Raw genomic sequence first — 26,662 nt, forward strand, 5'->3', positions numbered from 1 at the left:
GATCTTGCAGACCGAATGAAGATAATCCAGGGTTTGAACCCCCACCTTTCTGACCTCTTTGGAAGTATTCTACCTCTTCTCCAAAACTGCTGGGGCAATGCTTCTTGAGGAGAGGATATTTCTGATTCATTCTTGTACCTTCAATGCCTGCCTTGGGAGCGGATATAGAGTAAGTGCTCAGTAGCTATCCATTGAATGAGTGACTAGCGTGAATGAGTAACTAGCGAGAGAAAAGCAAAGTAAAGTGCACCTTTCCTGAAGGCAATCCCACCACCTGGACTAGTTCTCCCCTTCATCAGACACCGTGATATGGAGAGAGAGCTTGGCATATTATCATCTCAGATCTATGCTAATACTCTTCTCCAAAGGGGGGGAAATATCACTATGCATAATGAACTATTTGTGGGATTACTGAGGACATGATATGAAAATCATCCTGATTCCCTACTTATTGAGAAGTGTCACCCAATTTGTCTCAAATGTCACATCCCTATGTATTAATTTGCTACTCCACGGTACTGATTAAATGAATGTTCTCCAAATCCCAAGGCAGAGCCATCGGAAATGAAGCAGGTTTGTTCAGGAAGCACATGCTGTGACTTCTGGGCAGAGGAAATGGACATTTGTCACCTCCCACCTTAGAGGAAGTTTCAGCAGCCCTGCTGTTCTGGCTGGAGTGGCCTGATGATGTGAATCACATATTCAGTACACATATACATACATTATCAAATAGCTTCCATTAGCCCAATTTGGAGATATCTATATAATGTTTCAGAATTGGAGGGCTCTTTCTGAATGAGGAAATTATCTGAAAGACTGAGGCCAAAAGAGTAGAATCAGCCAGTTGAATTAGAGGAAGGAATAAACCTGGAGGGGCCCATTGCTCCAATGACTGGGTTCCACTTCCATCTCTATTTCCTGATGCGCAGAGGGGCATGATCACCTTCAACCATACCTAACCTCAAAAGCCACAGAAGTACACTTTGTCCTCAAGCTCACTCCTAATGCACCTCTCCCAGCACAGTGAAACTGTATGCTCTTCCTCTATTTGTCAGTCCCTCACAGTGTGCCCATCAGATCCAGTTCCAAAGAGCTCTGGTCCCATGTGCAGATGACCCTTGTCAATTGCTGCTGGAAGAAATAGCATATCAAGATGTCTTTTCAGAAGTGATACTCTGCTGAGCCCTTCTTCCCCTCTGTTCCCTTTGGAAGGGGAGATGGAGAGGGACAAAAGGTGCAAATTTTGACTATGAAAACAAGGCCCAAATGAGCAATCAAGGACCTCACACTGTAAGCATGAAATACATATTGGCTCTGTGAATGATGTGTGTATGATGTTAGCCTGTCTGGGCTCAGTTCTTCAGATGGGCTGAGAGCTCATAGAGTGCTAAGGACATCTGTGAACCCCATTAATAACATGTTATGTTTGTGTAAATGTGTATATATGTAGTTCACGAATTTCAATGTATGACTCCAAAAGTTAAAGACCTACTGAACTTGTCACAAGACGCTTAGTTTGAAAGCCAACATCTCTAAGACAAGAGAAACAGGCTATGATGACACTAGTTTCCTGACTTTGACAGTCTGAGCTCTATGCAGCAGGCCTGAAACTTCTTCCCTACCCAGTAGACACATTCCTGGGCAGGAGCTGTAGGTCCTGGATATGAAGACTCTGCTCCCTCCTCAAAGAAGCCATGGTCTCCCTTAGGACTAGACACACCTGGACAGCTGGAGGGAAGACTGTATGCATATGGACTCATAAGCCAGAACCCTGGGGTGGGGCTCTGATGACCCATGAAGCTGATTTATTTCTTCCATCTCCTAAAGAATCCCAGTCAAGTAAGATTCAGATGATAGTGACTTAATTAATGAGCTGACATTTATCAAGCTCTGACAATTGCCAGGATGAGTACACCATGTGATATGTGCATCCTCTGTCTTAATTTGTACAGCAGCTCTATAAAGAAAATACAGGTGGAATGTTCTTATCCGAAATGCCTCAGACCAGAAGTGCTTCATTGTTCATATTTTTCCATATTTGGGGATATCTGAATATGTATGATGAGATATCTTGGAGAAGGGAACCCAAATCTAAACACAAAATTCACTTATATTTTATACATGGCTTATGCACATAGCCAGAAGGTACTTTTATATAGTATTTTTAGTGCAACTGAATTTTAACTATGACCAGTTTCCTGAAATTAAGTGTGGTATGAGGTTGGCACTTAAGAAGTTTTGGATTTTAGAAATTAGGGATCCAAATTAGGGATTAGGGATACTTCACTTGTATTATTCTCAATTAATTTTGTAGGCATGGTAGTTGGAGCTCAAAGAAATGAAGTGGCTTTCCCAAGATCACATAACAAGCACAGAATAAGGTAAGATTTAAATCCAGAACCTGAAGTCTTAATCCTTGTGCTATGCCTCCTGTCACCCTTATGGTCCCTCATCCTTCTGGATTCTATACAAAGACAATTAAATTCTTTAAAAAGTGTCTTGCATGTTGCTAGAAACCTAGTAAAACCACAGTCTGACTTAACTAAATCAAGAAATATCTGTTTTGAGATCCAGACTATTAAACAGCCCTGACTGAGAGCCACCACCCAAGATGGGTTCTCCATTACTGAAGTGCCAGAGCAACTGCACAAAATTTGTGCTTCTATAATGCAAACACGTGATTAGGATGAGGTGTTAAAACCTGCCGAGACTTTTCTCTAACTGACATTTCTGATGTGCTCATAACTCTTGTTTATGTGGTGAACAGCCTGGAAGAGGCACAAACAATCCCGTATAACCTCTGAGAGTTGTGTGCTTGGAAGGTGAAGAGACTGGGGCCTGGGATGGGAGCAACACTGCCCAAGTGGCAGCAAGACAAAAGCATGAAGGAGACCCTATGAGGCCTGCCAGCCTCCCTACACTCAGAGAGACGCTGTCACGTAGCAGGGGTCAAGGTCACTGAGGTACAGAATGGAATTTGCACATTCTAAGACACAGTCATCTGAACTCTGGAGGGTTAAAATGTGAGAAGTAAAAGTGAAGAGCAACACAAATGTTTAAATGAATATTTATCTGATCGTGGCACGGTAAAAGGCATCTCCAAGCATGGCACCAAGAGTAGATGTCATAAAAGAAAAAAATTAAAATTTAAAATTAGTGGCACAAAAATTAAAACTGCTGCACATCAAACAGAAACTCATCACATTAATACCCTTAATATGCAAAACTACTTACAAAGATGATAAGAAAAATACTAACACCCCATTGGGAAAGTAGGCAGAAACTGGGACAGGCAGTTTACAAAATGATCTACAAATGGCCCATAAGTGATGACAGGTGCTCCACCTTACCTATAATCAAAGAAATGCAAATTATAACCTCAAATGAAATTTCATTTTTCACCCATCTTAATCAATGAAACCAATTTAAAAGTCACTAACGCGCGATAAGGCACAGCGGAGGAGATGGCGTCTGGGCCAACTACTCAAATACTCTTGCTAGAAGTCTACATTATTACAATATGTCTAGAGAGACTTTGGAACCATGTGCCAAATTGTAAAATCCACAAGCTCTTCGACCCAGAAATTGCATTTTCAAAATTTATTTTAGGAAGATAATTAGATGAGCACTTTAATTGTATGCACAAGGGTATTTTTTATCTGACAGTCCACGGAAAATAACCGGTTAAACACTAATTGTGTCATGTTCAAACTACAACAACACCTTCACTGATATTTATTAGAAAGGACACAACAGGACCACTTTTCTAAACACAAGAAAATGTTAACCTCATTAACCAGACTGCGGAATTTCACAGATAGCATAATCCCAAGTGCCCACAGATCTGGATCTGTGTGCACATGCGTGGGAACACAGAGTAAGGTCTCCGTGAGCACTAATGGGATGATGCAGGATAGGCAGACCTGCCGTGGGCAGAGCAAGGCAGGGTAGACCTAGAAGTCAGGAGGAAAATGAGTTAAAGGATGTGGGCCGCCAGGCTGTTGAGAAATCTAGCAAAATAAAAATTCAGCATTCTTAGTTAAATTGGGAGTTCAGATGAACAGTTAATTTTTTAATCTAAGTATCTCCCACAAAATATTTGAGACATACTAAAATTATCCTAGTTTTTAAAATTTAAAATTCAAATTAACTGGGCATTCTACAAGACAGGTTTCTCTGGTGACCCTAGAGGAGACGCTCTGGAACACATTCATGGTTGTAGCCATGGGATGATCCACACCAGTCAGGAGGCACATAGATGCCACCCTGGGCTTCCTAAATCCTCTCTGCCTCTGATTTCATGCCAGTCTACCTGTCCATGAAACGGAGTCACCAGCTTCTGCTTCTACTCAAGGAGTTTTACAAGGATCAAAGTGGAAGGCAAGAATAGAGTCTTTTGTGCCCGAAAAGCCACATCAAAACTCCTGGCCATCAAGTAGCCTTAAACTGCACACAAAACTCTCCTGAGACCCAAGGGTACATCTGTAAGATGGAGATAGCACTGTGTGTCCATGGAGTTGCTGTGGGGATTAGATGAGATAATGTATGTAAAGTACCTGGCATACAGTCAGTGCTTAATACAAGCTGATCCCTTTCCTCCTGTCCAGCAGCCCACGCTCGTGCCCCCAGGGATTACAAATCAAGCATCTGCTGTCAGCCCCAGGTTTGACTACTGGCCTTTTGATCTTTTCCTTGAAGTGGCAGCAGCTGTGTGCTGACACCCTTCACCTGCCTTCACCTTCCTCCCAAATCCGCAGCAGCAGCTCAGTTCCTTATCTGAGCTCTTCATACTGTGGGTGAGGGTGGAAGAGGATCAAACTCACTTTGATAGCAGACATTCAGAGATGCCAGCCAATGGGAGCAACCAAGAGCAGTGCTCTGATGCTATTTTGCAATGGAGCTGGCAATGTGGTGGGCAGAGAATGAAAGGACTCTGCCCTCATTGGGGGAAGCCAAACCTGGCAGGGACTTTGGGTAGGATTGGGTAACTTCACCACTAGGGCCTGTCTGTCTGTCTGCTGGCCTGTCTGTCTGCCTGCCTGCCTGCCTGCCACTCAAAACTAATATCTAAGCAGGTTCTGCCATGGAGGGAGCAGCTGACCTCCTTCCCTGGGAGCCCAATCTTCATATAGTCCTTTTGATTATAAGACCCCCTCCCATCCCCAACCTACTGGGGCCTGCAGAGGTTAAAATTCTAGCCATGGTCACACAGGCAGTCAGATAGGTTCAAGAAACAGATATTTATCAGCATATCCCTCAAATACTGGATTCTTTGATCTCCTATTGAAAATTTCCCAGATGGCATTGACCAAGACACAATCACAGGGTCTGTTTCCAGCAGGTGCTGCCCCTGCTTCTTCCCCCCTACTCCCTGACTCTGGCTTCACCACTTCAAGTGTGCCAAAGGTGTGACTCACAGTTTTCTGCATGCACAAACTATCCCATGGTTCACTCCCAAGTCAACCCACAAGGATTTGGTGACTGCTACAACCCTGGTTTATGGGTGCCAGATTCCTTGTCTGCATAGACATCTGTGACCCATGTCACAATGCATTATCAAACAACCAGCCAAATATCCCTGAAGCCTGCAGAAACCCTGCATATGTGACAGCATAGTCACTGGTACCTGTTTGTGCCAGGCTTTGGCCAGCCTCACTTGCAAGGCTTCTCAGGGATCTGACATCCTGTGTGGCTGAGGTAGTCCCGTCCTGTGGATCTCAATGCAGAATGCTAAGTGTTCTCAGGTCTGAGGCAGTAAAAGGAGGGACCGACCCATCGGCCTATCTTATTTACTCTGAATATTTCACAAATGCTTTTGCATCACAGGCCCTTTTGCAGATCTGATAGAAGCTCTAGGTGAGCTTTGCCCAGCATAGTTTTCTGCAACAATGGAAATATTCTCTATGCTGACCAACATGGCAGCCTCAAACTGGACATCGTTACTAAATACCTGACACAAGGCTAGCGCATCTGAGATATGGGATTTAAACTTTTATTTCACCTTTATTAATTTAAATATAAACAATCACATGAATCCTGTGGTTATTGTGTTGAACAGGACAGCTCTAGCCTAGGGGTCAGCAAGTCTTTCCTGCAAAAGGCTTAGAGGGCAGATGTTTTGTACAATTTGCAGACCATATGGCCACTACTGCAGAAGCTTAGCTCTGGCTCATGTGCATGCAATGTCCCTAAACACCACGTAAGCAAACAGGTGAACTACCTTCCAGAAAAGCTTTATTTACAGAAACAAGTTGCTGGCAGGTTGTAACTAGGGGCCTGAGTTTGCTAGTCCTTGCTGTATACTCTCCTGAGAACACATAGAATTTGGTCTCTAATTACAAGGAGTTCACAGACTCCCTGATTCCCAACTATAAACACTGATTGTGAATTACAAGTTAGAAGCCTTTGTCTTAAAAGGGTCCATGGATGTGCCCACAGATCTGCCTTGCTTGATTGGAGAGGTACTGACATTGTGGTATTGTCCCCCTAATAGGGTAATGCACCCAGGGATCAGTGGCCTACTTTTTTTCATAAAATCTCATGAAAGCCTAGGCATTAGACCAAGATCCTCAAGGGTTGCTTAAAGAGGACCCCATGAGGACATAGGTATCTATGTCAGTCACTCCCAGAGTGTCTGTAAACACATCCTCTAGAGTCACTGAACCACCCCGCCCCCCCAGCCTCAAGCAGTCAGATGTCTTGAGGCCAACATGCTGCAGAAAGAGCTGTGCCCAGAGACACTAAAGAAATTTCTAAAAGGCTTTGCTAATAAGGCCCTGGTAGCTCAAAGTTGAAGAGAATGTTTTGGTTCAGAGCCATGAGAGGGTAAAACCAGGATGAGCATAAACATGAACTTAATATTGTGAGGAGCTGATTTTTTTTTTTAAGAGAACTCAAGATCTCTCAGGAGTCCTCACATTAAACAAAGACAGTCAAGTTTTTGTCAGGAGTCCTCAGCCAAAGTGAAATGTTGTCAGAAGACTCCAGTTAAAGGCATATGGAACTTTCTTAGGAGCTTTCTCAGGACTCTTCAGTTAGGACTCTTTTGGGAGTTCTTAATTTCTTAGATTAGAGCATCAAGCTGCCTCCCCAATACGCCTACCTCCAGGGGAGGAGTTTGCTAAGGAGATAGGACTTGTACTGTTAGCATGGTATGCTCCTAAGTATCTATTTCTATACTGTGATATCTTTATTCAAGAAATCATCATTTGTTTTTTGTGTTTTTTAAGAGGGTCTCACTGTGTCATCCATGTCACAAACTTGTCATCCTCCAGCTTTAGCCTCCCTACTGGTAGCAGCTGGAATTACTGGAGTATGTCACCCCACCCAGCCTATCCTTTAAATTCTCAAAGGCAAGCAAAAGGAAGCTTTCAAATAATTGGCATGCTTTACTAGGGTGTTATGTCATTACTGTTATTAATTATCATTAACAGTCTTAAAATATGCTATTAATGATCTCAACACAAAATAGCGGTGCTGGTTTTAGCCAAGAGCAGGATAATTACCTATTAATGAGATGCAAATTTCCTAGGGAAATGACAGAGATCTAGAAGTACCACCTCTGAACTAACATAATAAAGTTAATAGTAATAATAGTGTATAATCTGAAGATATTAGTGTTAATTTGAATTCTAACACCATATTTAAACAGACTGTGAGAAGTGGAAATTATTTGCATAGCTCAAACTAAAAAACCCTAATCCATGCTATTAAGGAAAAATTGATTGTTCTTTTTCTGAATGATATAAAACTAACTCTGTGCAGTCATTATATTAAGCTTAAAGCTGCTTATTTTATTTCTTTTACTTAGGGTTTCTATCTTTTTTCTTGTTTAGCAACAACCTAGAGAACCTCACACAATTGAGCTCACTGTAAAACAGAATTTTAAAAGTTAAAAGTCCAACAAACCCAGTTAAAGAGAATAGAGAAGCAGTCTCAGGCCCTCAGGATAAGTAAACTACTGTATCTGAGCTGTGGTTTCAATCTCAGTTTCAGTAGAGACCACTGCAATAACTGAGTTACTGGTTAATAATCAGCGTTCTTAGGACAGACACAGCCCAGAGAATGATGTCCTGAGCTGAGAGCACCAAGGCCCTGCCTGTGGCTCTGACAACACCACATCTCAGGCTCCTGTGGCTGTGTCAGAAGATGCCTACCTTCGTAGCTGGCGTGAAAGCCCTGGGCGCTGACTGCATAGTCGCTGATGAGGCGCAGGGACAAGGTGGTGGCTGCGCTAACGATGGTGGCTGGCAGCTGAAAGCCAGTGAGTCTGAAAGACAAACATGTGCAATTAGAGAGAATGACTCCCCTGGGAAACCACATATCTGTTATGCATTTTACTAAGCACTTGCTGGACGTGCAGTGCTGATTCGGACACAAGGTGTGTTAAGGATTGAATTCTGAATGTCCCCCAAAAGCCTGTGTATTAAAGGCTTGGTGTTTGGAATAGAGCTATTGAGAGGTGGTTGAATCTTTGAGAGGTAGGAGTCTAGCGGGAGGAAGTCAGATCTCCTTCAGTATGCTAGTGAAGGAGACATTAGGACCCTGACCTCTCACCCTGCAGTACTGAGCATTAAATCTAAGGTCTCATAATATGCTAGCCAAATGCTCTACCACTGAGCTACATCCCTGGTTCTCTTTTGCTTTTCATATGCTAAGCAGCTAGCTCCACTATGTGCTCTCCAACATAATATGCTGCCTTGCTGTAGTCCCATAAGCAATTAGAACATCCAACTCTTGACTGAATCCTCTAAAACCATGAGCCAAAACAAACATTTCCTTTTTTAAATTGATTATCTCAGGTATTTAGTAACAATAGTAGAAAACTATCACATGTAGGGATAGGAAAGAGGCTCAAAGAAGGCGTCAAAAGAAGCAGTGATTTTTCAGTAGAACTGATGGAAATCTGCAGTCCTGTGACATAGAAACATAAAATGTGACTCCATGAAAGCTATGATCTAATCCCCCAAACTGGACTGCTATATTTATATCTTTTCTTTACTGGTTTCTCCTGTCTTTTCCTTTCTAGCTGAGGTCTTTTGAAGTTCTGGGTAGAATTCTTCATGAATTTATAATTAACCTGCAAGTACACAATATTTTGTACATTCTGAGGATAAAAAATGCAACTCTAAATAACAGAATGTGAATGCTTCTTATCATGGAATTTATTCTTTAAAAGGAATATCTACTGTTTAATAGAAGTGAGCACTTGTCAGCTTAAAAAGAAAAAGCAAAAAATAAAAAACTCAACACAATCTAGAAATAATCACTCCACAGCTGATATACAAAGAGATGGAAAGATCAATAGATGGGATTATCTACAACAAAATAATTTCATACAAGTGGAATCAAGCTGTGCATGCTTTAAAATTAAAATGTTTACATTTTCTTTGGGTAATTTACATGAAAAAAGAGAAATGAGTGAAATGAAACTTTCTTTTCTTTCTTTCTTTCTGTTGAACCTAAAATGATGTGTTTTTATACAAAATAATCATTTTAAAGACTTTATTAAGATTAAAAATGTGACACTGGACAATTTGGGACACATTTAGGAATAATTTGTCTACCACGGGGAAGGGATCGCCATGCATGATGATTCCCAGTAAAGACATCAACGTACTCATACAAGTGGTGGGAGAGTGAACAGTCTCCTTCCACCTTTGTCCTTTATCTTTCCTCTAAGGCTTGCCCTGCCCACCCCCCATTGCCATCAGGGCACTAGAAAGGCATACAAAGTTTCCCTTTACCATAATCATTTCTAGGTAGACTGTTTGTAGATCTTGGTCTATACTTGGTCTATACTTTGTCTATACTTGGTCTATACTTGTTCTATACACACTGCTGTATGACATATTGATGCTTATGATGATCAATAAAGAACATGAATACTGGGCTCAGGAAGTTAAAGCACGTATTAATTAATTCCCTTTGTGAAAAACTCAGTGCTAGATCAAGTTTTTACCCTACTGGTCACCCTAATCTTGTAGGATGCATGTTAACTCGAAATAAACTCAAGGAAGAGAGACAAAAATATGATCATGGAGTGGGTGACCAAGTAAGTTTCAAGGTCATCTCCCCTTCAAGTATTAAGATGTCCCACAAAGAATCCCTACTTTCATTACATATTCATATTCTCTCTCTCTCTCTCTCTCTCTCTCTCTCTCTCTCTCTCTCTCTCACACACACACACACACACACACACACTTTTTCATATGGGTTAAAAATTTACAAGCAGAAAAATGAAACTGCACTTATCACAAGGAAACAAACATTTAATAAATTATGATTGGGAAAGCTTTTATATGCATGACATATTTAAAGAACTTTTGCTTCTACCAATACATCTTGTGTTCTGATAGCCCACCTGATTACCAGCCACAGAGCTGGGCAATGATCAATGATGGCACAGTATCCTTCATTGTTATGGACTGATTGAAGTTAGGGAGAAGAGGAAAAAGGCTCACAATCCATAAAGGGTCATCTTGAGTCTTTCCATGGCAAATAATAGATTCTGAAAATATTTTAGTTTTGGGTCTTAAATCATTAAAATGTAAGCATGGGACTGCCGCAGTCTTTTTATATCACATAGAGCTTCAGAGAAAATGATATTACCACATAGATACAAACAAAAGCTGAGCAGGAGATGGAGGCTTGATGATGGATTTTTGAGATCTTTGATCCAGCCATGCAGAGAAAGCTATCTTTTCAGTGCCCGGTTCCATAAGTCAACATTACTTCTTTGCTTTGTTTCTTTTGTTTTGTTTCTTCAAGCTACTTTGATTTTGGTTCTTATCTTTTGGAGTTGATTGAATACCCAAGATGATAACCCAGAGGCCTTCTGAGATCTCAAGTATGGATTTAATGACATGAGAATTAAAAGCATATACATGTGACAAAAGAAACTGTAAGATAAAAAGAAAAATGCAAACTAGAAGATTATATATAATATGTAGGACAGAGGGAACATTACTATTCATAACTAGAAAGAGCACTTACAAATCAATAAATAAAAGATAAAGAGGAGGAGGACAAGAAACCAGAAAGAGCATCCATCTAATTAAGATTAAAATATGAAAACCAAATCTGTAACACTGATTTTTCACCTATCATACTGACAAATATATAGTGTTAGCAAGGGTTAAGGAAATCAGGTCCTGTGGCTATCAAAAGAACAAAGAATACTACAAATTCAATGCAATTGACCAGTTCCCTGAAAATCACATATTTCTATAACTATCAAATATGGAACATATTTTGGATAGCTTCATAACCAGTAAGGAAAATGAACTAGTAAGTTTAAAATTCCCTAAAAAGAAATATCCATGACAAGATGTTTTCACTAGAAAATTCTACTAAACATATAAAGAAAAGTTAATACCACCTCTCCTCAATACATCAAGAGAACCAAGGAGGAAGGAACTCTTCCAAATTCATATTATGAGGTCAGTACTTACTGATATCAAAGTCAAAGACAGTACAAATAAAGATAATATGAAATCAATATCTCTCATGAATAGAAACACAAAAATCCTGAACAAAATACTAGCAAAAAGAATTCAACAGTATATAAAAATAATTATACATCATTACCAAGTGGGGTTTAGTCTAAGTTCAGTATTTGAAATTTAATCAATATAATCTACTCTACCAACAGGTTAAAAGTGGGAAAGTCTCACGCCCATATCAATTGATACAGAAAACGCATTTGACAAAATTCAATACCCATACATGACCATATAAATAAAATCTTTCAGGAAACTAAAAGTAAAGGAAACTTTTCTCAGTTTTGCAAAATAACTTCAAAATACACACAATTAATATCACAATAATGAAAGACTGAATGCTTTTCTCTAAGAACAAAGAATACAACAATCCAATTAGAGAATCAACAAAAGACATAACAGAAGAGATAATTTATCTGAGAGGATATATAGGTGGCAAATAAGTACACAAAAAGATGCTCAACATTGTTAGCCACTAAGAGACTGCAAAATTAAGACCACGATGATATGCTAGTACAATCCATTTGAACAGCTGAAGTAAAACAATGACAATACCAAGTGTTGGTGATGATTTGGAAATACTGGATCGTACAAGTCAATTTCCGCCCTGTACATTTATCCTAGAGAAATGAAAACTTACATACAAAAATCTGTGGATGTTTGTCATAGAAGGTTTATTCATAATAACCAAAATCTAGAAATAACTAAATTTCCCTATAATAGATGAATGCAGACTACAATACTATACCTTGGAATAATACTCAGCAATAAAAAGGAGTGAGTCGTTGTTATATATAAGAACTTATGTGTACCTCAAGGACATTATGCCAAGTGAAATGAAAGCTATTTTCAAAAGATCACATACCGTATGATTCCATTTGGTACAGCATTCTTGAAATGACAGAATTAATGAGGTAGAAAATGGATTAGTGGCTTCCAGCGGTTAGAGACAGTAAAAGAAGGAAAAGTATACACGACCATAAGAAGGACCTTTGTGATGATGGAACAGCTCTGTGTCTTCACTGCAGTGGGGGTTACATGAGTCTACATGTGTCAAAATGACACAGAAACACACACACACACAAACACACACACTGCATCAATGTCAATTTTCCAGTTTTCTTATAGCTATGTAAGATGTAATCGATGGAGAAGATAAAGTGAAGGGTATATCTTTATGTATTATGTTTGCTAATTCCTCTGAATCTATAATTAATTCAGGATTAAAGGTTTTTAAATAATATATACCATTAGATTTCTATTAGACAGTACTCCAGCCCTCCACTGAATGTGACCTGAAGTTCATCTTCCTGGCTTTGACCTTGAGCTCGTACTTAGTCCTTGCCAGGCCCCTCAAATTGCCTGCTTTCTACCCATCCTACCCCCCTCATGTTCCCTCATCCCTGCAACATTCAATGGGGCCTTTCTAGAACTGGAGCACAGGCCGCCACTCACCTGCCCCTTATTGTTGATTTGCCAATGTACCAGGTACCCTTCCCTAACTCTCATATATTCATATTTGCCAGCGACAAATAACTGCACCATGTTGGACCCTCACCATTAGAATACCAAACTGCTTCCAGTCAAGCCAGGACTCAACGAAGATGTATCTCCAAGACTCCCTCCTTTGGGCTCCAGTTGATTATCTTCCAGTGCATACAATTCACAGAAGCTGCAGCCTGCCTGTCACTCCAGAATTATCCTTCTTAGTCACGTCCTGGGAAAAGTCTTCTTCAGCTTCACACAGTGACATGGTGGAATGTCTGATTTCTCCAGGGCTTCTCTCATAAAAGTATCTCTGGGGTTGACTTTCCTCCCACTGACTGGCGTTAGTTTTAGTCGCCATGTTAATTTCATATTTTTGCACTGCCATTGAAGGCTCCCTCAGTTTCTTGGTATTATACTGACCCAAGTGATGAATAGCTACTGTACATTGTCAACAAACAATTGCAGTTTTATCACTTGTAATATATGGAACTGCAGCTTGCTAGGCATTTTCTCTGATCAGGTATTTACCCCTCCCCAACTATGGTAGATGATTCTAGCACGGAGGGCTCGTTTGGATCTCCCCATGTGGATACCTGAAGCATCAGTTGCCTTCCTCTTCTACCCACTCTTTATCTCTGAGACTGGTTTTAGAGAAGCTGCGGATCCTGCAAGCAGGATGAACTAGTATGTTGTGTGTTGGAATCAGACAACAAAACTTTGACACTTTCCCATTTTTCATTTGACAAGTCTACCTGACATATTGAAAGGAATGACATGTACTTCAGTAGTGGAATTCAGTTTTAGTAGAGAAACGGGGTAAAATGATGGCAACGCGGGCCAGGTCCCCACTGTTACAGGTGATTGTACCTGGTAACTCTAAAATAAGCAGCATGTTCTCTACATTTTGTAAACAGTTGTCATGGTCATACAAATACAATAATACTGATCTTCTACTTTGGGCTTATTGCTTTCCCCGCTTCCTCAGACACCTTCATGTTTGCCCTCATGCCTTGGTTCTAAATCCATCCATGGCTTCCTTCTGTCCTTTAGGTCATGAACAGAATGCCTTACAAGGTCCACAAAGCCTGAATGGCTCAGCTCTGCCAGCCTCTCTGCTCTCACTTTCCTGGCTCCAGACCATCAAGTCTTCTTCTATCAGAGGCATCTCAAGCATGGGAGAGTGGATAGTTCAGAGTATGGCAAGTAAGGGGGTATGTTTCCTGTTGAGAATTTGAAAATAGTAATAAAACTGACTCTAAAAGTCCACTTTTTATTAGCATCTGTTCATACTCTAAATAATATTAGAAATAAAATTTGTCTGCCTCTCTTACCACCCGCTCCTGGGTACAACACTGAATTTATTTTATTTTATTTTGTCTTTTTCCTTTTTATCGGTACCAGGAACGAACTCACGACTGCCTGCTTGCAAGGCTTATGCTGCTGAGCTAAATCCGCAGCCCCTACAACACTGATTTTAATTTCTTCAATTTTCCATGCCCCATCCTCAGAGACTTTGTTCACACTATTTCTTTTTTTAAAACATTTCTCACTTTCCCTCCACAATTCTGAGGATTTGTCTAATGCTTTGTTATCCTTCATATCTCATCACAAAAGTCTCAACATTGTTTCTGGAAGTTTTTGTTCCTGAACTTCCAGACTGTTCTATTCTGCACTTCTCGGTCCCTGTAGAACTTACTGGTATTCTCTGTGCATTATCACATTTCCAAGCTTTCCTTGCAGGCCCCTGGTGAACTGACATGCCCCACCCTTGCTCTGGTCGGGCCTGGCCATGTCCTGGGCTTTGGCCCAGGAGAAGCAGATAGCTGGAAAGTGTGCTATTTCTAGGAAGGACCCACAAGCTGCCTTTGCATCTTTTGCTGGTGTTATCTACCTACTTCCTGCTGCAGTGGGCTTGGGCCTCATCAGTAAGGACCCCTGAGTGGCTCCTTTAAGCAAAGTACGTCTGAAATTCTTTATGAACGTGCAGATAAGCAGGAAAGAAAGTTCTGGTGAGTTAAGGCATTGCAAGTTGAAAGCTGTTTGTTACTACCATGTAGATCAAGAGACAGTGAAAAGAATTTGTTCCTGAAAAAAAACAGTTCCCAAGAGGAGGGAGCAGAGACTAAAGGAAGACTAAAGGAGTCAGAGGCAAATGTGGCCAGTAGTAAATTGAGGTTTTCTAGGAAAACACTGCACCAGGCAGGTTAAGCAACTGAACAGGTTTAGGACCAGTTCCAGGTATATGAGGTCCTCTGTGGTCTGATATCCAGTCCAGGGCTTCTGAGGGGATCTGCTGAGAGCTCAATAAAGAAGGTAGATGGTGCAAATACAGTAGTATATGCCTGCACTCTGGGAGGCTGAGGCAAGACAGCAAGCCCAGTCTGAGCAACTTAGTAAGACCCAATCTCAAAATAAAAATTAAAATAAAGGATGAGGTGTAGCTTAGTGTGAAGGCCCTGGTTTGGATCTCCAGTACCCCCCACCCCACAAAAAGGTAGTATGTTTGCATATGAGACAGGCTTCTGGGCCAACTATTTCCTGTCTCATTCACTCATTCACCAAGGTCCCAAGATATCAAAACCTCAGAAAAAAAAATATGATGAAGGCACACAGCATATCCTGACTGTTGGCCCTTTTCCTTTCTTTCCTAACATTTACCATGGTTCCTAGTTAAAGGTTCAATGACAGTAAATAGTGTTATTATTTTGGAAACAGTTTTATTCAGTTCTCCGCGACTACGCTGAAATCCTCATGAGGCTGGGTTGTGTTTGCTCTGCTTACCTTGCAGGTGTAGTTAAAGTGAATGAATGAATGAATGAATGAATGAATGGCAGGTTCTTTGGCATGTTCAAGAACAGCTACAAGGGTCACTAGTTGTCCTGGTGCTGGCAATATGGATACAGGCAGGAGAGACATCCAGACTTGGACTGCGTATGTCAACTTACTGGCAATTCTCTGGCACATTCAGAGAGTGAGGTCAGATATAAAGAAAAGGCAGACTCTGTTGGACATTGTGTTCTCCCAACTCTGCCAGCACATAGACAGTTTCAAAGAGGGCAGTCAGTAAAAAGGAGCAGAAGAAAGTACATACAGGTTAAGAGGGCACAGTGAGCCCGAATGCCACAGTGAGAGTATCCCATGCTAGGCCCAGACTTGGGGACAGTTAGAGCAATGAAATCTGCTGTGTGTGGAGACTGCTAACAGTGTGTGTGCAGAACTGCACAAGGCTATTCTCCACCAAGTGTTGCAGGGTGTTTATTGGTTCAACAGAGAATTGGGAAATGCTGGGGTAAATATGGGTAAGCCTGAACTTTTCAGAAAACAAACAAAAAATAAAGAGCTTGTGAGGATTTTTAATGAGCTAAGTCAGTGTCAACCTCCAAGGGAAAAATAGATTATATATAACAGCTCTCAAACACACTTGATCAAAGACTCTTTCGTTCTTAGTGTATTGTGTGTGCTGGGGTTCTGTGAAACCCTCTTTGGGAAGTGATATGCCCAGAGAAGGCAGGTTAAGAGGCCCAGACTGTTCCCACAGTGGTCATGAGATTACTGATGCTTTGGATCTTAGAAGTCCCCAAGCCCAAACTGACCAAAAGGCTGATGATTCTTGAGCTGCCAAAGATCTGGAGAGTCCAGTAATAAAGCCCCATTTCAGAAAGTGATCTCTGCTGTGCAATCTTAAAGAGCCAAACTAATATAGAATTATCTAGGAATAAACAGTAATATAACAAATTGGGCCTTTATTGAATAGTTCTTATTTAAGGCTCTTAGCACATCAAACAGCAATATATAAAAAGACATGTCAATTGACCTTGGGAATAAAAGAGCAAATATAAGCAACATTTGTCACACTGACAGGCTTGGCAAATAGTGTTTTGATTTGCCGGCAGCCCTGCTCCAGACAGCAGCCACTAGTTAGATACATAAACCATTAAGCTAAAAACAGAACTATCATTATGGGCATCATCTAGTAATTTGCAGGTAATTGATGGACATTATTCATAATCACACACAATACACAGACACACACATACACCCCTAGAGACACATGTTCTCTCTGGCAATTCCCATTTGCATTTTATCAAGAGCCTCCAAAACTGGAAATCTTTTTTTTTTTTTTTTTTTTTTTTTTTTTTGTCTTTTTCATTTTTATCGGTACCGGGGATTGAACTCATGACCACCTGGGCTTGCAAGGCAGGTGCTTATGCCGCTGAGCTAAATCCCCAGCCCCCAAAAAACTGGAAATCTTTGAAAAATTGGCCTATCTGTACTTTTAGTACATATGTCCCACACCCTTTTATTTTTAGTTCATTCTGTGGGCTGAGGTTCTGTGGAACTCTCTTAGTAAATGCCAGGCCCACTAAAGTCTGGTCATGGGGCTCAGGCTTTTGTTACATTAGTCACAAGAGCACTAATATTCCTGGTCTTGGAATCCCTGAAACTGGGAGTGACTAGAATCCTGGAGAGGTGGTTCTTATGCTGTCCCAAGATGTGAGAAACCTTGTGACAAGCTCCCCTTACTAAAGGTGATCTGGTACTAACTAGACACCAGCTGGAAAAACAACTTATGTCCAAAGACTCTTCTCTGTCATGTCCTGGCCTCTTCAGGTCACCTCTCCTGGCTCAGCAAATCTCTGCCTTCAGCTGCAGGAGCATTTATTTTTGGAGGCTGAGATATCTGTGCTAAGAATGGCTGGGTGGGAGCAATGCTGGCTTCCCTATTGCCATGTATACTCTCTAGGATGTGTAACTGGCTTTAGAAGCAAGATCTTGAGTGAGAGCAGGCCCACCTGCTGAGGTCTAAAAATAGGGGAGCAGCAGTGCATGTGCAGAATGCAAATGCTCTAAGCGCACTTGCTGTCAAGACCCAGGGGTATTTCCTACAGAACTAAATAGACAAAGACGCTAGCATGACTCAGGAGATGCTCAGGCCCTGTGCTGATGAACTGGACAAAAATGTTTCTTGGGCACAGAAGGAGGGCAGGGCCAGGCACTAGCACACCTGGGGCACCATGGCCACTATTTTGTCAGGTACCCAGGCAAAACAGGAATCTTTAGAACCTCACCCCTGAAGAATATCTAAAGAGATTCCTTTCTGAGCAAGAGGGACTCTTTGATTCTGCTCAGACTGGGTTTTCAGAGCATACTGAATTCACAGCTGTAGGAAGTTGAGCACAGCCAGCAAAGGCCAAGTCACAGGTGACAAGAGTGTGAACAGCAGAAAAACAACCTGAATTGCATTTAAACAAAAAGATACTTGCGATCAATAGCAAAGACCTCACCTCTGGAAGAAAGCGAGGCCAGCCACAGGGGAACTGACACACTTGGTCACCTGTGAGTTTTCACAGCTGGTTCAGGGACTCTTACAGGATCTCCTCCCCGTATCTGTTCTGAATCTGTAATTCTGCTCTGGCTCCAGCATCTACACTGGATGTTTTGGAGCCACGGAGTTGAACAGCTTCAAGAAGTACCATCATGTAACAGTACAAGGATGTGGATTCCAAACTCTCTCATCCCTGATGCTTTCTGCCTGGACACTTAAGATTAAGTAAATGTTGGCTGGCGTTGGAGCTGGGTCCTACTCCCAGATGACATCCTTTAGATTACTTTTGCATCATATTCTGTAAAACAGAGATGGCCCACTCCCAATTCTAAAGAGTGAGATGGTACAAAGAAGAACATGAAACCCTGGAAACAATGGCAAGATTTAAAATGCATGTGTGCATAAATATATGTATACATATTTATATACACATATATTAAACAAATATACATGCTTAGTTCTCTTATTCCCCTGTCATGGAACATAAGATGTAATGATTTTGAATTATAGTATTTAAGTATTGTTCATTTTACATCACAGAACTCCAGTTAGGGGATAGCAAAGAGAAAAATAAACATCAGTCACTCAAAGACTTTACCTCCTCTTCTGGGGAAGAGATGGCTGCATTTTTGGTTGTATACAGGATAGCTGTATAAAGTTTGGTGAAACTGTAAATTTGCTAGTGATCTATATGTGTTCTGAGGTAAAGCATACGGGTGCCAAGTTAGCAAAGGGCAGAGTTGTGTTGTTAATTTTCGATGCCAACTTTAAGGGGCACAGGGCACTTGGATGTTCGGTTAAGCACTGTTCTGAGAGTGCATGAGAGGGCATTTTTCGATTAGGTCAACCTGTAAGTCAGTAAACAGAGTAAAGTGAAGTGTCCTCCTGATTTGGGCCAGTCTCATCCAATTATTAAAGGCCTACAGAATAAAAGGCTGAGTAAGGGGGAACTGGCTCTGTGTGAACCTCTTCGGCTGGGAAAGGATCTTTCCTTGATTGGAACTTTACACCATCAGGTCTCTTGGGTGTCTAGCTTGCCCACTACAGATTGTAGAACTTCTCAGTGTTCATAACCTGTGAGCCAACACTTTCTGATAAATTTCCTGTTTGTTCTGTTTCCTCCTAGAACTCTGGCTAATACAGTTTATTGATGTCTATTTATTTGTTAATTTCCTATGATAAGATATGGATCCAAAATATTCCCCCCAAAAGCTCAGGTGTTCAGTAGTGAAGCTTTCAGAGAGTGATTGGACTGGAAGGGTGCTGACCTCTTCTTCAGTGGGTTGATTCAGGATGAGTTCACAGCTGAATGGGAAGGTGGGATCTGGTTTCAGGAAGAGACTGGGTCACTGGGCTTGTAACTCTGAAAGTCTCTCTCTTTCCATCCCTCTTTCTCCCTCTCTCTCTCTCCCTCTGTCTCTCCTTCCCTCTCCCCTCTCCCTCCACCCCTCCCTCTCTCTCTGCTCTTTTCTCTCCTTCCTCTCTTCTCTCTCCTTCTTGGCTGTAGGAGCACCTTTCCTCCACTACTCTTTTCTACAATAATGTTTCTGCCTTAGAGCCAGAAATTGGCGGATTGAAATCTCCATGGCTGTAAGACAAAATAAGCCTTTTTCTCTTTTAAATTGTATATGTCAAGCATTTGATCAGAGCCACAAAAAGCTGAATAATACATTGCCTACCTCCCTCTGTGTAAGTTCCATTTAAAACAAGGATTTCATCCACATTATGTTAGTAGGGGTAGTGCCTAGCACAGTGCCTAGTACACAGTGGAGACTAAATAAATACATTGGAAATTGAATGAAGTGATAAGGAAAGAATGAAGAGTCAATGAAGCCAGCTAGAAAAAAAAAAAGTATTTCAAGAAGAATAAGGTCTATGGCAGTAAATGCTTGGGGTGCGGCAAGTTAGAGCAGAACAGGAGGACTAGTGGCCTTGGCAGTGAGAACATAGTGTCCTATTTCAGAGCAGTACTGGTGGCCAGTACTGGACCAAAACCGGTACAGTGGAAGGGAGAAAGTGGGGAAACTAAGTTCAGGGAGCTCTCTCAGTAGCGATTTAGAGAGGAAGAGGGTCAATGGAAAGCTACTTTTAGAGCCTTTATGTCCCCTAATTGGAACATGTTCATTTCTACCTTTCACTCCTGCCTATTTTTTCCTGTGGCTTCTCCCAGGGCACACACCATTAATCATCTCTCATTACTTTATTTTTTAATAGAATAAGCAAGTTCATGGGTATTTCAGTCTCTTAGCAGGATAATAATTGATACCTTAAGTGACCTCATTAATCAGCAGGGACAATTAGAAGGATGTAAGTGGAGGACAATTTGCCATGGAGCCTGTCTGGGGAAGAATGAAAGGTCATCACGTCTCCGAGGCAGAATGGGACACTTCCATGGGTGACTGACTCCTCATTAATCTGCCTTCTTGGGTCCCTCCAAACAAAGTAGAAACAAGAAAGTTCCAAGGGAGGTTAGAATTTAATGGCTCATATAGACTCGGCGGGATCTACTCTTATTTCTGATTTCTGCACCCTGGAAGCTCTCTTCCTCCCTTCGTTCCTGGGTGGAACAAGTTTGTGTTGCTCTAAAGATTTCTGGAGAAAGAAAACATTGAAAACACAACTTGGGTAGATGGACTTCCTAAAACCTAGTAAGAACACATGGTATTTCCAGCAACTTGGGGCTGAGGCTATTGATCAAATGGAGTTCTCTCTGCAAGGAGCATTATTATCATCTTCTCTCTTATAAAGCATACAGGTTGTGTAGAATATGACAAAATTCTCTTTTTACATTTTTAAAAAATGCATAATAATTGTACTTACTTATGGGGTATAGTGTGATAATTTGATACATGTATATGAGGATCAAGTCATTGCCTTTTAAAAAAGATTTATCACATATGGGAAAACCAGAAAAATGTAACAAGTATATAATGACTTGTTTCAACAAGGCATTTATAAAAACACAAGAAAGGGAATGGCAGGTCAGGCATTATCCCCATTAATACCTATCTGTTGCGGACTGTGCACAGACATCAATCGGGAATAAGGCTCTGGTGGCCAGTCACAAAACTAAATCCTCCATCTTACCTTACCCATCATATTTTAAATAAATTTCTAATTCTGGAATAATTATAGTTTCAATGGAAAGCTGCCAAGAAAGAACACAGGATTCTGATATAGTCTTCGTCCAATGTCTCCCAATGTTAATATCTTATATACCTACAGTACATTTGTCAAAACTAAGATTTTAATATTGGTATCTTACTACTGACTAAACCACAGACTTTGTCTAGATTTCATATATTTTTGTACTAATGTCCCTTTCCTGTTCCATGATCTGTTCTGGAATACCATGTGGCACTGAGGGCCGTAATTTTTAATATTTTGTCTGGAAACAGAAATGGCACAATGGTCCATTATGACTGATACGAAGCCAAGAGCAACACCAAAGAGCCAAATCCTAAAGGTCCATCCTATCTTATCTACAGGACTTACATTAAAGACAAGTAAGAGCAAACTTTTTCCTTGGGTCCTAACCCGAATGGGAAGGCAGTTGCCAAACAGGCTGCTGTCAAACTTCCTCCCAGCTCATGGGTGACTTTGACTCTGTGAGGGCTCCTGAAACCTTATGATACGCTCTTCGGACTAGAGCATGACCAAGGAGAGGGTGATGATCCTGGCCTGCCCTTGAGGGTTAGTTTACCTCCTAAATGTTAATTTTCTAAGTCATTTTTTAAGAATAAAAATCCTTGGAAAGTACAAAAAATACAGAGAATAATACAGTGAATACTTGTGTATTCACTACCCACCACGAAAATGAAACTCTGCTGGAGTCCCTGACGTGGTGACAAGACCCTTCATAATCTGGCCTCTGTGTCTTCCATCAGTAGTTGGCTCTCACTATAAATAATAGTTAATAAGCAAAACTCCAATCCACCCCCTCTCTCCAGCCACATATATAATGTCACACAGTTCCCTGACCATCCCCATGGGGAATTCATCTCAGCCCCTTTCATCACAATGACTAGACTGTGCTGCCCACTCCACCCATCCCCTAATAGCTCCAATTTTCCTCTTGAAGACTTCACTCAACACTTCTCTAGTCCTTCAGGGACTTTGACTCTAAATACCCTTGGCTCCAGACCTGTCTCCACTCAGCACTGCTTCTCCACTTCCTTCGTGTTGTTTCCTCAAAACTTGAACCTCCCTAAGATCAGAGTCCAAGTCTGCTTCACCCCTAGGTCCTAGGTCCCAAGAAAAAGGCTGGAAATGACAAAGGGCTTGGAGAATATTTGAAAAGTCTACAGCTAATCAGGCATGGTGGCATATTGCCTGTAATCCCAGCATTCTAATGAGACTAATGCAGGAAAGTCACAAGTTTGAGCTCAGTCTGGGCAGCATAGAAACTTTAATGAGACTTTGTCTCAAAACAAACAAAAATAAAAACAGTGCAAAAGCTCCAGGTTGGCAACCTGGTTCTTTATCATCACTGTCTCATTTTCTACTTTGATCTCCTTTGTCAAATGAGGGGTTAATAATGTTAAAATTATCAACTGACTTAATAAAGTGAAATGTTTAGGATGGTGCTTAACATATAGGAAGTCCTCAACAGTTATAGTAATTATTTCTACCAAAGCGTTTAGTGCTTAGTAGCCTTGGTTCCCAACAGGGCCTGGGCTAAGGATTTGGATGCATGTGAGTTTGCTGGGGAATGTATCCCGAGAACACAGTGAGAGGAGGGGATGGGGGTCAAGAGGAGAAGGCACCCAAGAAAGCAGTCATGGTCATGTTGGGTTCAGTGGCACAGTGAATAAAGGCAGCTGGGTCCCAGCAGTGAAGGCAGTGAGGAAAGGCAGAACAGGCACCTCAGTTATCCTACTGGGGGAGAGGAAGCTGTGCTACTCACCTAGCAACTCCCTTCCTTCCTGCTTCCTCTGTTGCTGGCTTATTTTTCCTCCTGAGGACATCACCTCAATCAAACCAGTGAACTATGATGGGGCATCCACTAGAACTGCTGGGTATCCCCTCTACTCCCATTAACAGCTGAACAGATCGGTGGCCATTGCCCAACATCACCTCTAACTGTGCCCTGCCTTGCTCTTCCCAAGTCCCTCTAGTGCTACCAGTCACCCGCTTGGCCTCTCTGCTTGACTCAATCCTGACCACAATTGCCCCAGGGCCGGTATTCCAGACATATGATAGCACTGGACACTAAGCTGGGAAACCAGCCAGTCCCAAGACAAGGGCTGGCAGAAAGGTGCCCTTCTTCCTTCTTCTAGACCCCCAATCTCAACCTCACTATTCCATCCTGACAGCTTTCTGTAGCTTTTATAGTGAGCAGCTCCTGACCCAGCAATCCCCTGGCTCATCAGCACACTGGCCAGACCTGTAGCCAGCATATATCCCATTAAGTTGATTTGTGGCCTGTTCCTGCCCTCTTCCAGCAGGTATCTCAGGAGCTTGGGGAGAGGGGAAAGTGGAGAGGACATCCAGCTACCAACTCCTGCCTCCCCTTCTCTACTCTACGCTCTACACTAACCCAGTGTCTTATTACCCTCTCTACCTCTCTCACTTACTTGGCCCCTGTGTGTAAGAATTGGGCTGCATTTATTAAAGTATGGGATCCAGCTCTGCTCACTGCTGATCGTAGATTTTCCTGCGAGGATTGCAGAGACTGTAAAAACAACAACCTATCTTGTCTCTGGCTTATTTACTAACTTGGGCATAAATAATCAAGGCAATTTGCATATTACTATTGGCTTTTTATAGCACCACACATCTGAGTGCTGGCAGGCAAGCCGGGCAGTGGGGCAAGGAGGAGAGCCATGCTCTGGGTTGCCAGTGACACTGTCCAGAGACTACTGATATTCCTGAACCCAGAGTGTCTAAAAAAGTTAGATTTTTCAGGCCTGAAAGCAGAGAGGGACTCAGGGTGATGGGGGAGAAGGGGGCATGGTTAGATGGAAGACAACTGATACAAAGAGCAGCCTGTTCAGAATCAGAATTGCCATCCATTCCTGCTACATGGAGATCAGCAAGTATCAAGGTGGGTCTCAGATCTGAGGGTCAGAGTGCCTGGGGGGCTACCCACCCCGGTCCCCAACACACATATGACCTGCAGGCTCACTTCCCCTTCCTTGTAAGCTCCAGCTAGCCCCCTGCCTTTGACATCTGGACCTTGCTTTTTGCACCTTAGCCCCAGATTGTATTCTTGTTTCTTCCTCTGCCTGATATAAAGCAGTTTTACAGGTTCAGCTCTGGTGCTGCCAACTCAGATCTTAACTTTTCTCTAACCTGTGATGCCCTAGGTGTAGGACACTCTGTCTCTCGGGTACTGGTCTATGAGTGTCCCAGGCAATGAAATTGGCCCTGGCCACACCTACTGACACTTTTCCATATTGAGGGTTCCTGATAATCTGGAGACTGAGTTACTTGCAATATCCTATGGGACAGAAGCATGAGGAGACATGGAAGGGCCCAAAGAAATGAACAGTGACCCTAAATTTGTATACCTGAGTTGGCCCTGCTAAACTTAAGGATTCTCCAAGTCTTGACTCAGTGCCTAGTGACACTGTGATCATAAGGGCACTGCTACATGTGGAGAAAGATAAAGCCAGCAATATTATCAGATAGAAAGTACTTCCAGTGGCCAGCAGCAAATATGCCCTGATGGCTGGGATGAGTGCGGAGGGACCCACAGGGTCTCCTTCACTACCTAGAATGGTGTTCCTACCTCCTGATCCACCACTTTTTGCTGTGTGTGCCTCTGTCTGGCTCCCTAATTTTTCTGCTTCCTTACTTTAATCCTGCCATCCCTGTGGAGTACTCTAGACAACTAAGTAGGTGCCCACACTGACTCTGCCCTACCACTATACTCATTTCCTTGAGAAAGCTTATTGTAAGCTGCTATCATTTTGTTTCCTTGTTTTCTTATTCATCTTTCCTCCTAGAAGCTGAGTTTGGAAAAGCCAGGAAAATGTGTGTTTTGTTTCCCCCGTTTCTCAGTGCCTTATTCACACCTGCAGGGTGACCATGGGCTATGACGGCCTCTGGAAGTACATGTTTGGACAATGAACGAACACAAGCTGCAGAAACTGATGTGAGGCAATTCCAGCACACTCTAGTCAGCACCTCTTGCTTTGCTAATTCCCCTGTCCCAGTCTTAATCCGCACCAGCCACTACTCTGTAACCCCTATGGGCTGGCCCCAGCTCATCTGGTTGTGTCAGAATGTTACCTTTTTGACATCCCACCCTGCTGGACCATCAGGTCATAGTTGTAGGAATTGTCTGAGCTGCCAGAAGCTATGGCCATGGCTAAAACTGACCCGCTGGAATTCACCAACACATGGGTGAGGAGAGAATTAGAAAAGAAAGAGGAAGCCAGGAAAGCAGCATGCCAGGAACTGAGGGCAGAGACAGGGACAGGGAGGGTGGGACACCACAGAGGGCTGGCAGAAAGAACAAAGCTAGGGGCATGAAGATTCTGGGAGGAAAACTCCGAAACCAGGCTCCAGGGTGCCAAAGTGTATAAAGCAGGATCCAATTTTGGTAAAACTGATGTATAAGTGTGCGTGGAGGGTGTTGTCAATCATTCTCTCTAGGTGGCAACATTACAACTGATTTTTTTAAAAAAACTCTCCATTATAATAGTGTACATTTTCCAATTTTCTGTAATTAGAAGATATTTATGTAATAGAAGCTATCAAAGCAAAAGAAGTAAAAAGCCCATGAAGTAAAAAAATGCAGAGGCAGAGCACTGAGGAAAAGAGGCAGTGGCCCCATCAGGGGCCGCTCTGAAGGAGGCGCTGCTCCCCAACACCTGTGGACAACCCCCTCTCCCCAGGCCTCCTGGATCTCCCTCTTTTCTGGAGCCAACAAGGCTCAGTTCCCAGGCAACAAATATGGGATCTGTGCAAGTCATGGGGCTCCCTGTTTCTATTTTCTGTCTTGTCTCTTCCTCTTTGTATTTTGTAAGAATCTAATTTTAAACTCTCCAGATGCCATACTTTTTGTCTCTTCAATTGGTTCTTTGCAGAAATTGAGTAACAGAAGTACCATGAACCTGTTTAATGGACAAAGATGAAAAGACTATGCAGGCTTGGCAAGCAGTCACTGTCTAGTCCCCTCCAGCCAGGCCTCACCCAGGCTTCCCTCGCTCTCATTTCTGCTATGAAGCTGGGATGTGCAAAGTTTCTGCACAGCTCCATCCCAGAGCTCAAGTGTTTTGCCTCAATTTCATTGTATAAGGGACAATAACTGTGGGTGGAGAGACCTCAAGACAGAGGGAAGCTCAAGTTTCCTAATGCAGACAGTAATTTTGCTCCAATCCCTAGACATTGATTTCTG

The 26,662-nt window shown here is 42.1% G+C and overlaps 1 protein-coding gene across 9 annotated transcripts in view; it reads right to left on the minus strand.

Moving 5' to 3' along the window:
* The window catches only part of Csmd2 (CUB and Sushi multiple domains 2), a 566,560-nt gene that overhangs the window by 451,206 nt on the left and 88,692 nt on the right, over positions 1 to 26,662 (minus strand). For all 9 annotated transcript variants that reach the window (XM_063236033.1, XM_063236032.1, XM_063236031.1 and 6 more), the window contains exon 3: positions 8,157 to 8,269. In XM_063236033.1, the coding sequence (XP_063092103.1) occupies positions 8,157 to 8,269 (113 nt within the window). The remainder of the gene's footprint in view (positions 1 to 8,156; positions 8,270 to 26,662) is intronic.

The sequence above is a fragment of the Cavia porcellus genome, unplaced genomic scaffold (assembly GCF_034190915.1).
Source record: "Cavia porcellus strain 051 isolate PalLab524CR breed Dunkin Hartley unplaced genomic scaffold, mCavPor4.1 scaffold_25, whole genome shotgun sequence".
In the NCBI taxonomy this organism is placed as follows: Eukaryota; Metazoa; Chordata; class Mammalia; order Rodentia; family Caviidae; genus Cavia; species Cavia porcellus.